At 39.3% G+C, this 14,719-nt stretch overlaps 2 protein-coding genes across 25 annotated transcripts in view; one reads left to right on the top strand and one right to left on the bottom strand.

Moving 5' to 3' along the window:
• LOC147845623 (uncharacterized) overlaps positions 1 to 14,719 on the top strand; it is an 807,608-nt gene that overhangs the window by 365,250 nt on the left and 427,639 nt on the right. The window lies entirely within an intron of this gene.
• Positions 638 to 14,719, bottom strand: part of ep300b (EP300 lysine acetyltransferase b) — a 58,983-nt gene continuing 44,901 nt past the window's right edge. For 15 of the 24 annotated variants that reach the window (XM_087244435.1, XM_087244425.1, XM_087244430.1 and 12 more), the window contains exons 20-30: positions 13,371 to 13,481; positions 11,546 to 11,602; positions 11,354 to 11,431; positions 9,945 to 10,012; positions 9,472 to 9,622; positions 6,213 to 6,359; positions 5,787 to 6,066; positions 5,497 to 5,664; positions 5,166 to 5,327; positions 4,795 to 5,076; positions 638 to 4,700 (exon numbers count right to left, since the gene is read on the bottom strand). In XM_087244435.1, the coding sequence (XP_087100561.1) occupies positions 1,806 to 4,700; positions 4,795 to 5,076; positions 5,166 to 5,327; positions 5,497 to 5,664; positions 5,787 to 6,066; positions 6,213 to 6,359; positions 9,472 to 9,622; positions 9,945 to 10,012; positions 11,354 to 11,431; positions 11,546 to 11,602; positions 13,371 to 13,481 (4,399 nt within the window). In that variant the 3' untranslated portion in view covers positions 638 to 1,805. The remainder of the gene's footprint in view (positions 4,701 to 4,794; positions 5,077 to 5,165; positions 5,328 to 5,496; positions 5,665 to 5,786; positions 6,067 to 6,212; positions 6,360 to 9,471; positions 9,623 to 9,944; positions 10,013 to 11,353; positions 11,432 to 11,545; positions 11,603 to 13,370; positions 13,482 to 14,719) is intronic. The other 9 variants (XM_087244442.1, XM_087244440.1, XM_087244437.1 and 6 more) reach the window with 1 other exon arrangement.

A 14,719-nucleotide genomic window follows, 5' to 3' on the forward strand; every position in this document is an offset into this window, starting at 1 on the left:
AATGAATGAATGAATTCACAATTATGAAATTGCAGAACCCGCAGACCAAAGTTATAAAATCACAATTGAGACACATGAGAGCTGTTTTTTTTGAGTCAGCTTCCATAAAATTTAAAGCTGTTTTCCTCAGACCAGTGTAATAATTAATTACATACTGTGTTATATTTCATTAAATGGTTAAAGTACATTCAGACGGTCAATGTCACAATATAAAAAGAGGATGAGAATCTCACTTACGTGATAATGCCTGTGTTCAATGGACCAGGTAAATGGACTAAACTCCTTCTCAATAGGTAATAAAAAAATAATAAACCCACAGTGTATTCAGTGATATCAGCTGACCTTACAGCACTCAACAGAAATACCACAATTTCACAGTTCCTTTCACCATCTCCAAGATCATTTGCAGGAGCAACAGGTTTCTCCTTATCTGCCTGAACGTCAACATGGAAAGACAGCTGGCTGCTGAGTCAACTATGACCAGCCTAACAGCCCTTATTAGCACGTTTAACCAAACAAAACCAAATCCAAGAGCACTTCCATTCTGCCAAAAAATACCCGATTAAGCCAATTAAAGAGAAAGATGCAGAGAAAGAACCATTTGAAAACGAATCCCAAATAATAAATGCGCAATAAATAAAATTTGTTATCTTCGTTTTATTAAAAAAAAGTATTAAGTCCACAGTTTGTGTTTCCTTTGTACAGTACAAAATATTCAAATTAAGCTCCCAAAGTTCAGCGCAAAGGAAATTCTGGAGGTGGAGGAAAATAAGGAGTGGTACTGAAGGACAAAAATGGTAATATCAGTGGCACACACGCCTCTCATGTTCTGTTGTTTCACTGCGCCATACAGTTCATAAGTGAAACGCTGCTCAATATGGCATTGGCATGAGCAGAACTCCAGCACCACTTCTAATACACACGCACACACATATACACAAAACATTCTCTCACCCAACCTGTACAGACAGCTCCACTATCCAGTAAGTCTTAGAAGGAGTGCACACACATTCTGAGGGCAGGCGGGCGGGCCGGTGTGTGCGTCCAACAACTCGTCCTGTTGCAAAAGCAGTGATGTCCAAAGGAATTTCCAATATGGCATGAAATAAGATCCAATGGGCAGCGGAGCGCACACCAAACCCGATCCCCCAACACTGTAATTTATATTATAGTCAACCTAAATCTCCAGCTTAAGGAAAGGAGTAGCTCCCCATTTTAATAGGTATTAACAAAAATATATTCTATGTGAACTGTAGCAGTCTCTGGGAACGCACATGAACGAAATCCATCATGACGACAAATGAAAAAGCTAGAATAAATAAAATGCAAAACTCAAAATTTACAAGGAAGATATGCATGATGTTCAGATAATTATAATAACTATATAGGCATCACAATAGCTGAAATGTTCCATGTGACTCTGTAAAACATGTAACAGAGACTGGTACATGGTGAAACGATATATATAAAAGAAGTCCTTAGTCATTTGCGCTTTATTTTTATACCACTTTTAAAATCTTAAAAAATATCTCTTGAAAAAGGAAAAGTACTCCCCTGGACCTGACATTGAAAATATTACTTGTGGTTTGTTCTCTGAGGCTGAGAAACAATCCTCTCTTTGTACATATCTGGCAAAAGGAAAAAAAAAACACCCCCATATACTTATTTGTGTTGAATATAAGAGATCTCTCTCATAGAAGGGCCCGTTCTCAAAGCATTAATGTTGAAAAACACTAAATTCACCCTTGTAAAAAATGCTAACACTCTCTGGCGAGGTTTTGTAAATTTCCTAATAACTATATGATCTAAAGGGTTAGATTCATGTTAATGCCAAGGTCCTGGCCACTAGGAGGCAGCATATCATTCGCTCCTGGTCCGTGGAGTCCCGCCATGCCACTGAGTTGAGAAAGCATGGCATTCTGATCTGCGCCAAATCCGCTTGGGTCCTTAGAGTTGTGCTGTGGCTGTTGGTGGGGTGGAGGAGGTGGAGCCATGCCTGAGTGATGCTGCTGAAGATGGCTGGGATGCGGAGAACCTGTTTGGGTTTGAGGCGAGATGTGGTGAGGTGAGGGCTGAGGTTGCAGGCGTGGGGACGGACTTGAGTGAGGTGGCTGGGACTGGGGTCGTGGAGATGGCTGTGGTGAACAGACCTGGTTGCTGAGGGAGGATGGGAGCTGCTGGCCCTGCAAGTGGGGCGACTGAGATATCTGTTGCTGCTGTGGACTCATTGGGTTGTTTTGCTGTGCCGGAGAGGTGCCACTAAGATGCTGCTGCTGCGGAAATAGACGCTGATGCAAAGCCTGTTGCAATAATGCCTGTGGTGACTGAAGACCTGGACCTAGTTGTGTGGGCTGTGGACCTCCTCCAGGTCCCATGTCAGGACCTTGTGTTGCAGCATTCTGCTGCTGTTGCATCTGTAGCTGATGTTGCTGCTGCGCAAGCCTCTGTTGCAAAGCAGCTGCAGCTTGTTGCTGTGCAGGATTTCCAGGAAAATTCTGCTGTTGGCCAGGTTGTACTCCTTGCAGTGGCTGACCTCCTGGCGGGACTTGCATGTTACCCTGCTGACTCATGTAACCTTGCTGCTGCTGGAATGCCGCATGATTGCTCATTTGTTGTTGTTGTTGTTGCTGTTGTTGCTGCTGTTGCTGCTGAAACTGTAATTGCTGTTGCCTTCTCATGACTAGTTCTCGGAAGTGTGGATTGGCCATGTTTGGGGTCCCCTGTCCTTGAATCCCTTGCTGCTGCTGCTGTTGTTGTTGGTGCTGCTGCTGCTGTTGTTGTTGTTGGTGCTGCTGCTGCTGTTGTTGTTGCTGCTGCTGTTGTTGTTGTTGTTGCTGCTGCTGCAAGGCAGCAACTTGCTGTTGTTGCAGGAGCGGTCGTTGTTGCATTTGCTGCTGCTGTTGGCTCTGTTGTTGACTCAGAAGTTGACTCTGCATGTTAACACCTTGTCCAAGATGCATACCAGGTTGGGGAACCCCAGTATTGACACCCACAGGTTGGCCTCCCATAGGTCCTGGCCCTCCCTGCGGTCCAGAGGGGCCACCTGTACCTCCTTTATACTTGTGAACCCGTTGCTTGATAAATGCTGCCATTAGAAGTGGGCTAGACCGGAGAATGTTGAGAACTTGCTGTTGCTGTTGAGGAGAGCTTGGAGATCGCAGAGTCCGCAAAAGCTGCTGCAAGGCTCCCTGGGGCAAATTGCTAGCTGCAGCCCCACTTGCTACGCCACTCTGTAGACCAGCCTGTACCATACTCATCAAGGCATTTCGATTTGGCATTTGGGGTGCTTGCTGCTGTTGCGTTTGTTGTGATGGTTGTTGCGGCTGCGGTTGGGGCTGCATTGAAACCATTCCCTGCTGAGACATCATAGCAGGTCTCTGCTGGGTAGGCATGCCCTGCCCTGGCCACTGTTGCTGTTGAGGCTGAAGTGGTGGATTCATTCTCGGCTGCTGTGGATGCATTTGTGGGGGCATCTGACCTTGCACAGCGACCTGTTGAGGCTGCTGTTGCTGCATGGGCCCGGCTCCCATCATTCCCTGAGGTCCTTGTTGCTGCTCCATCTGCACCCTGTTCGCTGATGTTTGTGCCTGCGAGGCTAAGCCTTGTGGCCCTACCATACCAATTCCAGGATGGGCCACTCCAATCTGTCCCTGTGGCTGCTGATGGTGCTGTGGCATCATTCCTGCTTGGGCAGCTTGTCTTTGTAGCAACTGAACCTGTGCCATTTTCCGCTGTGCATCTGCCACTTGCTGAATCTTCATGGCAATCTCCACAGCGGCTGCCGGAGGACCTGTAGGTTGTTGTTGCTGGGCCATAGGTACAGTGCCTGGGTTGCTGGGGAGTTGCGGAGGAGTTGCAGGACCAAGGCCTGGTTTACCCTGGGACTGGGTATTTGGGGAGGGACCTGTGGGGTGGGGGCCATATTGATTGTGTGGATGTGGCACTTGTCCCAATGATTGCTGAGGAACCATTTGTTGTTGCTGTGAATTCATCATGCCTCCTGCTCCAGGCATCTGCTGAAACTGGTGGTGGACAGGATGCTGAGGAGACTGCTGGGGAGCTCCAGCTGGGACTCCTCCTGCACCAGGCTGGGGCAAAGATATAAGATTGGGTGTCAGCTGTGTGGGCGTCTGGGGTGTTGCCGGCTGCGTACCAACTGACGTAGGTGTGCTAGGACCTGTTGCTCCATTGTTGCCAGGTGATGGAAGACCTCCTGGAGGCCCACCTCCACATGGTGGTGGCTGCCCTACTCGCTGCATAGTGGCCATACGTCTACGCAGCATTTGCGCTTGCTGAAGCCTATGTTGCAACTGCTGCTGACGAAGCTTGTGCTTGATGTTGAGACAGAAGGGCACAGGACACTTAGTTTCCTGGCAGTGCTTAGCATGATAGCAGCATAGTGCAATGAGCTGCTTGCAGATTGGACAGCCACCATTGGTCTTGCGCTTGCAGCCTTTTGTATGTTGCACTACTCTCTTCATCTTCTGGCAAGATGGCAGCGAGCAATTAGCATTGCGGCACTGGCAAGCATGCACCAGAGACTGGATGCAGCGCTGGATGCTGAGACGACGCGAGTCACCAGGGTTCTGGGTGGAGGCAGCAGCTTGGTTGTTGCTCTCATCATCAAGACCCAGTCCAAGTTTCTCCATCTTGTGCTCGTGGCCCTTAACGTTGTAGCAAGTGATGCAAAGATCATAATCCTACAAAAGAAGAGAAGAAAAGTTGTAGTGTTTTATCCCAAAAATGCAATACTTTTAGAAACCTCAAAGTATAATACATCCCGCTATATCTTACCTCACAAACAGTGCAATGGAAGCGCGTCTCAACATGGTGTTTGCATTCATTGCATGTGTAGACGAAGCGGTCCTGAGTCTGATTGTGCAATTCTACTAACATACACATGGAGCTCCATTTGGCCCTCCTCAATGAGCTGAATTCAAGGTGCTTGTCTCGTGCTAGCGTTAAGAAAGCATCTCGGCCGTCCATCAGATCACAGGCCATTAGCGTGTCAGGGTCCGAAATGGGTGGAAGAGAATTGGCAGCAGGGCCAGCGATGAAACGGATAACAAAGAAAACCTTGAAATTAAGCAGAGCATTGACATTTGTTAGTTGGGTGTAAACGTGTGAATGACAAAAAACTTTTAATGTTTTTGGGAGCTACATACCTCTTTGTGTTTCTCCATTGTAGCATAAAGTTTCTGGGATAGATCATTGGAGACATTTGGCATGCCTGGTTTCTTTTTATTGGCTCGACTCAAGCTGCTCTTGTTCTTGCTAGTCTTTTTATTGTTCTTCTTTTTGGCATTTTTGCTGTCACCATTGGTCGCCTAGATCATTAAAAAAGGTATTAAAATAATACATTGGTTTTAAGAATAAATAGCAAATCACCCACACTTTTAAAAGACTACGTAGAAATATTATGCATAACTAATGTTTTCATTTTGCATGTTTTCCCCAATACCACACAGCGCTTGCAAATTTGAGTCAATCACTCACATCAATACTTTCACTAGAGGTGTTATTTTCCTCTCTCTTCCGTTCTTCCTCCTCCTGTTCCAGCTCTTTGATGCTCTCCTCCAATACGTTAGGCCAAAAGTCACCCTCAAAATAAGGGAGCTCCTTCGCACTGGTCAGACGATCCTCAGTTGCCTGCTTAAAAATGTCCTGGGGTGAGAAGAAACATGCAGCAGTTAATAAAAGACACATGGCCATCAAAAACAATGTGTACTATAGAGCAGTATGCTGACGTTAGTGTAAACTTTCATTATAGTCAGCTGTCGCTGTACCTTGTAGTCATGTACAATTCTCTCAGTTACTGCTTTGTCAAGCATCTTCTTGTACCACTCTTGTAAGCGTTTTGGTTTGGGAATCTTCTGATCAGATGGATGGCAGTGAAAGATGTAGTCATCACCTTCACTCGGTGGACAAGCCCAGATGTGGCCCATGACAAACCCCATTTTCTTAACGTACTCTAAGTATCCTATGAGAATTTCATGGTAGACTCCTGTTCTCAAATGACGGGGTTGGAAAAAGTGCACACTGTCTAGATAGGATATATACACACGTCTGCATGGGGAGAGAGAGAGAGAGACAGGAGATACCATCAAGTTACTTGTGTTTCTCATACCACTTTGTAATGCCATACATGTGCACGTGAGTGAAGAATCAGTGTGTGCCTGAAGATGTGTGACTGAGTCTTTGTTATTTTTAACCTTTGATTAGGTGGAGGGCAATCAGAGCCGTATTCTTGAACATGCATTCCAAAGAAGCAGACATCTGTTCCGTCAATCTCCTCAAATGCAAACAGAGCTTTTGTCCTATATGGGAATGATTCTGACATCTCGCCGCTATCAACAAATCTGGAAAAGAAACACAGTTAATTCTTAGATTATTTCATTTCAGTTGTGCTGTCTTAAAAAATTTTAATTAAGCTAGCACGAGTATTCATAAAATATCCATAAAATACGCAACTTGAGAACTGTTATCTCACAATGGTGATAGATGCATAGTATATTTACATTGGTTTAAAAAGAAAAAGTCACAGTGTGACTGATCCATGAGAAGTCTTTTCTGAGACCCAATAGTGAGAGCTAGCAAGACAAATGTTTACAATTCATCTGCCCACATACATCAATATTAATACAAAATGTATGGAAACGTGTGGGCATTTATGCAATGATAAACATTCATGTTGGTCATGCTATGAGGAATTACGCAATGCAGCATTTCTTTTTGAAACAAACACTGTTTTACTGGCAGTGCATATCTATTTATTATTTAATAATTGTCAAAGCTCCAGTCCACCCATTCAAAGAATAGTTTGAAAAACAATTGAACTATCAGTGGTCTGCAGCAATTACATAATATGTAAGGCTGTGGTTCGTTTCAGTGGTCCTGTTCACACCAGGGCTCATAAACTTCCCTTCACTTGTTCCCTCGAGGGAACACCCACTGCCATTTTAAATTGAGTTCCACTTTGTCAAGCGAATGAGGCAAGCTTACATGAATATATCCTCCACTCTTTGATTTTGACAGGCTTCATTTGTCCACTCTAGCACCTATATGTTCTAGAAAGCAATGACTGATGTCACAACAGTGTAGTTCCCAAATGTTCAAGAGTTTAGGGCAGGGGGGTCCAAACTCAGTCCTGGAGTGCAGTGTCCTAGAGAGTTTAGTTCCAACTACAATCAATCACACCTGAACCAGCTAATCAAGCTCTCACTAGATATACTAGAAACGTCCTGGCAGGTGTGTTGAAGCATGTTGGAGCTTAACTCAGCAGAACACTGACCCTCCAGGACTGAGTTTAAACACCCCTGGTTTAGGGCATTCTATTTAAACTCATTCAAATGTTCAGCCAGTAGTGGGACACTTGTGTAATATAATCAATGATTTACATCCGAGGGAATGGAACGGGGGAAGATGGCTTGTTAGGGGAATAAAAAATGGTATGGAAAGTAGCCCTGGTATAAAGATGTGATTTCTTCAGTTCACAAGTAGACAATGCTAAAGGCTGATTTATACTTCTGCCTTAAGCAAATGCGTATGCTTAGGCGCAGCCTTCGCGTGGTCACATAGCCCTCGTCATGGTTGACGCGCACCTCTCAAAAAATGTAACTACACATCAAAAAGATTCGTAGCATAAGCTCTTTGATTGCTCGGCTTGGTAGAGCTGACGAGTGTGGACATGGCCGAGAGCCACAAAAACCTGTTGAACCGATTGTTCACAAGCGTAGAATTCCGTAAAGGAGCTCCAGGTAGAAACTATTGTTTTGTGTTTACCTTATGATTAAAGTTGTTGCACGTCCATTGGTCCCCACCTCAGAATGACCGAGTTTTTGATATTTGTACATTACGATATCGTTCAGAAAAAAACAAACACCAGCGAAGAAACTCGACACAGAGGAACACCAAAACACCACTTCCAGCTAGCATTTCGCAAGTGTTATTGCCGACCAACACAAACAGGGTACAGAAGTATAAATGCACGACAATGCGCAAGTCATGCGTCGAGGGTCACGCCGATCACTCGATGCAGAAGTATAAACCAGCCTTAAGTTTGACCATTCGACCACTTCTAAAGGTAGTCAAAAATGCATTAAGATGGAATTGAATGTGTTCAAACAAATATATGTCAAACGATATGCATGAATCACTGGGGCTGCGGTATTTCACATGACAATCTTGATGCGGCACTATGGAAACTTTAAAGAGAATCGTTCTAAATAACGGTCACCATAAAAAACTCAAGCAGGGGGCTCAGCCAGAGTATTTAAAAACTTATAGGTGAAAGGGTTGAACTCTGTGGTTGATAATCTTAGGTTTTTGTATTAGAGGCAAACAAAAATTTATAAAGCAGAATGATATCTCACCACTTCCAATATTTTTTATAGGTTTCTTTTATAAAAAATAAATAGGGCAATTTATCTGATCACAAATTTGATTTTTTAAGTATGGTTGCTTCATTGTCTTCAAACAGCAGCTCTCATGTAACACCTACAAACTGGTGTTAATAAGGTAACGATTCTGGAATTCGATACTAATCGACACTGAAAGTTTAAAAACGTTCATTTCCTGCGAACATTTAAGCGCTGTGGAGCATGTTCTTAAACATCACTGATTTGCATTTGTGTTCACATGCTCAACAGAAATGACTGTGATTGACTATGAGGGTCATCAGTTCACCAAATTCACCGCTGTTTACTTCACGTAACCTCAGATACAGGAACACTGGAGCGTTCTGAAGCCGTAATTCACCAGCCGATCGCTCATTTGCCAGCTTATAGACAAACCAGCGGATCAATGTGACTTTGAAATGCTCTAAAGTATGTGTTTACACTCAATAAACAGTAGTGAGTTTGGTGAACCAATGACCTTCACAGCCACAGCCTTGAACACAATGGCAAATCTGTTAAACACAATGGCAAATCAGTGCTGTTTAAAAACGCACTCCACAGCGCTTAAAATGTAAAAACGTTCATTTCCCATGAACATTTAAGTACCGATTAGTCCGAATTCTAGTAGTGACAACACTACAAGATACAGCTTTGTGAATATTTTATTTTATGTGTAAAGTCTTAAAATGTACTTTTAATAATAATATTCTATTCAAAGCAACGTTCAAGGATGCATGTTTAAGCCTCAAAACCTTTGGATGAGGCATGTGTTGTCTCTCGAGTGATTCCAAACTCTTATGAGTTTTTTTTGCTTATCATCTGTTGAACACAAAGTTAATTTTGAAAAAAGAAAACAGAAACCTTTAATCATTGACAATCATGGTAGGAAAAACAAATGGATGTATGGGTGTCAATAGCAGCAGGTTTCTTCAAAATATTTTCTTAATAACATAAGAAACTCAAACAAACAAGCACATGGTGAGTAAATGATGACAAAATTTGCGTTTTTGGATGAATTATCCCTTTAAAAGGAGCAACAGTGGTGTAATTTTAGATTTTTTTTGGTGTCCCTCACCTGGACTTCATGCCAGGCTTGACCTCCACCACTTTATCAGAGATGTGCACCACCCGGATGGTGACTTCACCAGATTCTGGATGATTCTGGCGCTTCAGGTAATCGTTCACTCGTGTCTCCAGAAAGTTGCCAAGCTTTGTCTGAGGAAGCCCTGAGATAAGGACAGAAAAAACACAATTAAGAAAATAATGCAGCTATAGCAATTTACATGGAAAAGGGAGAAAAAATAAGTTAAAAATAGATAAGAGAGTTTGTGATATGATCATAGAATTTTTTTATACAAATATATATTACATTTAGAAAGACAACAGATGAGATAGTGTTAGTATTAAAAACTCAAACCAACATATACAGAGCATTCCTTAAAACTAAAATGAAGAGTGGTAATGTTAGAATGTAAGAACTTATTTTTAATAAGATTTTGCACAAAAAAAATGCTCTGAAGAAGGTTTTAAAAGTTTTTATGCACTTACTCTTTGCTGCATATTTATTTTCCTTCCTTGTGGAATTGGATTTTTTCAGACAGCCGTCACAGATAAACCTGATCAGATGAAAAACAAAGAAAATGACATTTAAAAACAAAAAGCACAATAAGTTATGAGTGTACATTAAGATCTGACGATAATACAGTACATCATACAGCTGAAAGACTCTACAGCTAAAGACTCGCAGAAAGAAAGAAATTGTTCAACATCTTTTATTTTTATGGTGGCAAATATAGTTAGAAAGCTCTTAAAAATAGTCAACACACCTTTTACCCATCAAATAAATGCTCAACTACAAGTGAAAAACAAAAAATAAAAATATAACTTTCACTATATTTTTATTCAATATGACAATGTTATACACCGTTTCAATGAGTTAAAGTATTTTAAAGGCTGTTGAAAAGAGGACAAAAGAAACTCACTATTTCTCTTTTGAGCTATTTAGGAGCCATTTGCACCCACTGACAGGTAAAAGCTGATCTCTCCCACTCAAAATTTTATCATATGCAACAGCATACATATTCTTTTATATGACTTTAGGAGTGCAGACAGAGATCAATTTGATTATACTTAAATAAGTAAACTGAATATGGGTAAAACCTAGTGATTTAAATAATAGTTGCAAAATACAAAAAATTAAAACTGCAATTTATAACAATGTTGGGGCTGTGCAATGATCCTTACTTATATTATTTTAAGACATCATCATGAAAATATCTCTGATATGTTTTTAATGCAAGGTAACATTACATTGGAGCCCATTTTGAAGATCAATAATCAGGACAAATTCTACTAGAACGGGAAAAAAACATGATTTTAAACCTTGTTAATAATGCATTTACCAAGAAAACCCCTGCAAGCCTCACATAAAACAAAGATTAAAAAGTCCTCAAGTAAAGCCTCAGATGCACTGAACACTTCGATTTTATTGCAGTTGTTGTTTAGAAAGGTCAAAATAGTGAGCTCACCCTGACGTGTCATTGTGAAGAACACAAATCTGATGCATTTTACGACTGCAGTCGCCATATTTTATTATTGTAATTTAAATAAAATATTTCCACAAAACACTGCACTTAGTTTTTATTATCAATGTTGCTATAGCTAAAATTATTAGTATTCTTTTAAAACTTTATTTTAATAGCTTTTTAAATCATCAAAATACTGTTAAACCAAATATATTTAATGTTCTGATGATGATGATGATTATTATATTAAAAGTAAAAATATAATTGTTATACTGTTATTATGCAACTTAGTAACGTTTCATTTCTAAAGTTTTAATAATAATAATAATAATAACAATAATAACTACAATAATAGACTCACAATTATGCTAACTTCATTTTTGTCGTTGTTGTTGTTATTGTTGTTTTAAAAGGTCAAAATAGTGAGCTCACCCTGACGGCCATATTGTCTCATTGTGCAGAACGCAAATCTGATGCATTTTTCGACCACAGTCGCCACATTCCAGCAGTCTGAGGGACAAAAAATAGCAGAAAACAAAAGTCAGATTATGACAACAAATCCATAGTTAGTTTTATGATAGGACACATTCAGAGCGTGCAAATGTGTGTAAAAATTAAACCTACAGCTCAGGGTCGAGGGTGTCGTTCTTCTTACGTTGAAACTGGTCTTTATTGATGGACCTGAGGAGAGGAGAATGGGCCACCCGGTCAAGTGGATCATGAGAATCCCAATAACAAGTAGAACATAATCAAACATGCACATGCTGAAGACTTGAGCACTTTTCTTTCAATCTTTATTGTTGTTTATTGTTATGATTTAAAAGGATTAGACACTTTTCATTATTAAAGGCAACAAAATAAAATTATATTTACTAACCCAATATCATTTTGCTAAAATATGTCAAATGAATTTTTTTAATAATAAAACACATAACAGCGCTTTTCAATGATAACAATAGTAATGCATTTGAAAAAGAAATTGTGTTGTTTTATAGTAATCTTTTATTTTTAGTATACTTCTTAATAATAAATGTTACATTTCCATAATTACATAGTTACATTTCAATAAATGTTACATACCATTTCTGCAGTAAGAAAAACATATTTTTTTGTTTTCATAGTTATAATAATAATTATAATTTATTACATTTAATACATAATATAATATTTTAAGTTACAATTTATTCCTTTTTTATAAACAAAATACATAATTATTGATTATACAATACAATATAATGTTTCAGATAAAAATATTCTGATTATAATCATAGTAAAACAATATAATAGAAGAAAATGTACTTTATTATATTCACATAATAATAATGTTGTATTTTGAGTACTTGAGATTTTTTTCAGCCGTTTTTCGCCTTTATTGTAATAAGACAGTAGTTAGACAGGACATGAAGATGAAATGAGAGAGGATAAGAATCAGGAAAGGTCAAACTCAGAAAATTATTTTATTATTATTATATTAATGTAATATTTTCATATAATGCTGCACTTAACAATTTTTATTATCAATGTTGCTATAGTTGACTTTAGTAGTTGTATTAATTTAAAACCCGTCATTTTAATAGCTTTTTAAACAATCAAAATGCCATTAAACAACACATTTAATGTTCTGATGATTATCATAAATATATATATAGTAGAAGTCGAATTATATTATATGAATATATATACAGTTGAATTATTAGCCCCCTGTTTATGTTTGCCCGGTTTCTGTTTAATGGAGAGAATACTTTTTCAACACATTTCTAAAGATAATAGTTTTAATAACTAATCTCTGATAACTGATTTATTTTATCTTTCCCATGATGATAGTACATCATATTTTACTAAATATTTTTCAAGACACTTCTATACAGCTTAAGTGACATTTAAAGGTTTAACTAGATTAATCAGGTTGACATTAGGGTAAGTAGGCAAGTTATTGTAAAACGATGTTTTGTTCTGTAAACTATCAGAAAAAAATGTAGCTTAAAGGGGCTAATAATTTTGTCCTTATTATTATTATTTTTAAACTGCTTTAATTCTAGTCGAAATAAAACATATAAGACTTTTTGCAGACGAAAAAATATCAGTCATACGGCGTAAATTTCCTTGCTCTGTTAAACATAATTTAAGAAATATTTTAAAAAGAAAGAAGAATTAAAGGGGGGCTAATAAATCTGACTTCAACTGTATACAAGTGAAACATAAAAATACAATTGTTACACTTTTATAATGCGCCTTCAACTTAATAACATTTAATTTCTTAAGTTTAATTATAATAATAACAATAATAATAGAGCCACAATTATCATCATCAGATAATATATTACTATTAATATTATTTTGAGTAGCCTTAGTAGTAGTAGTAGTGGGAATGTAGCTTTTATTACACCAAGTCTGATGCTGCTCTGAATAAAAGAAGAAGAAGAAAGATAATGTATACAGTATGACTCACGTTTGTGGCTGGGTTGGGTCGTCCCCCAGGGACACATTCTCCCCCTGGATTTCGTTGAAACACTTCTCACAGAAGTGGTACCTGTCAGCAAGAAGCCCATATTTGGGTGAACTAGACCGTTCGCCAAGAGCACAGCCAATCACAGTGAGGGCACGTGGAAGCAGCCACCAATCAGGGCAGGGCAGGCCAGCGGACAGAAGGCACACACAGCAGAAGGCAGGGTCGTCGCCGGGGAGCAGCCAATCATGAAGCGGGGATTTTGTGTGGGCACATTGATTGATTGGTTGCGTGTAAATTTCGGAGCGGATGATTGGTCACATCAAAGCAGGCCAATGCAGACATCACAAGCGTTAAAAACAAGGAGGGAGAGAGAGGGAAGAGGGGGGAGGAGGAGGGCAGAATGAATATTTTAACAAAGTGTGAGGAACAAAACCGTTATGAGGGACAAAGAGCTACGTGTTGGACAGGTGGAGGGGTGAGGCGGATGAAGGAGGAGGAGGAGAAGAAGAAGAAGAAGAAAACTAGAGATGCACCGATCCACCGGACACAATTTGGAAACTGACCATTTTTGTTCCAAGTGTTTTTATGCTGTTTGTCGCATACAAAACATTTATTTTATTGGATAAAGTGTGCAAACTGAGACACACTGAACTGGACATGAGTATAGCCGAATAAACATGAAAAAACAAGACTTTCTGCATGACTTACTTTTCATACTTCCTAAATTTGATGATGTTTCAACACTAAATAAAATGACATTTCTCATTATTGATCACGTTTAGGCGATCACTTGTACTCTTATGTTATTAAGAAAAATAAAGAAAAGCTGTATTTTTGATAAGCTTTCTAAACCAATCTATCTAAAAAGTAAACCTCTATTCTTAATCTACAACATGGGCTTCATTCCATATATCTGTGAATCAGTTGATTTGATCTTATGTGTGGATTATAGGTGCATTAGAAAAAGAAATTCACCATCAGACCGATCGTAAAGCTACAAAAACTGGAACTGGAATATCTTTACTGTCTTTAGAAAAGTTCTGATGGTAATTTCATATGGATTTCATATTAATCTTCAGTGCAGCTGATTTTACAGCTGGTTTTTCATCTGTTGTTTTTTTTTCTTTCAGTCTTCTCAGGTAACAATCCAAAGCAATTCAAAATTTTTGTGAGTCGTTCTTTTTAAGAGATTGTTGTGGTTGTTGTAGCTACTAAATCATATTGACAGGAACGGAATTATCTGATTCAGATGTGCATCTGAACTGAAGCATTAGAAAACGTGCAATAGTCTAGCACAAAATGCGCAAATTCTACAGTTTTGCAACCTTAAAGGGCTCCACCGACTATTA

This window comes from Danio rerio, chromosome 3 (assembly GCF_052040795.2).
Source record: "Danio rerio strain M-AB ecotype USA chromosome 3, GRCz13ab, whole genome shotgun sequence".
Lineage (NCBI taxonomy): Eukaryota > Metazoa > Chordata > Actinopteri > Cypriniformes > Danionidae > Danio > Danio rerio.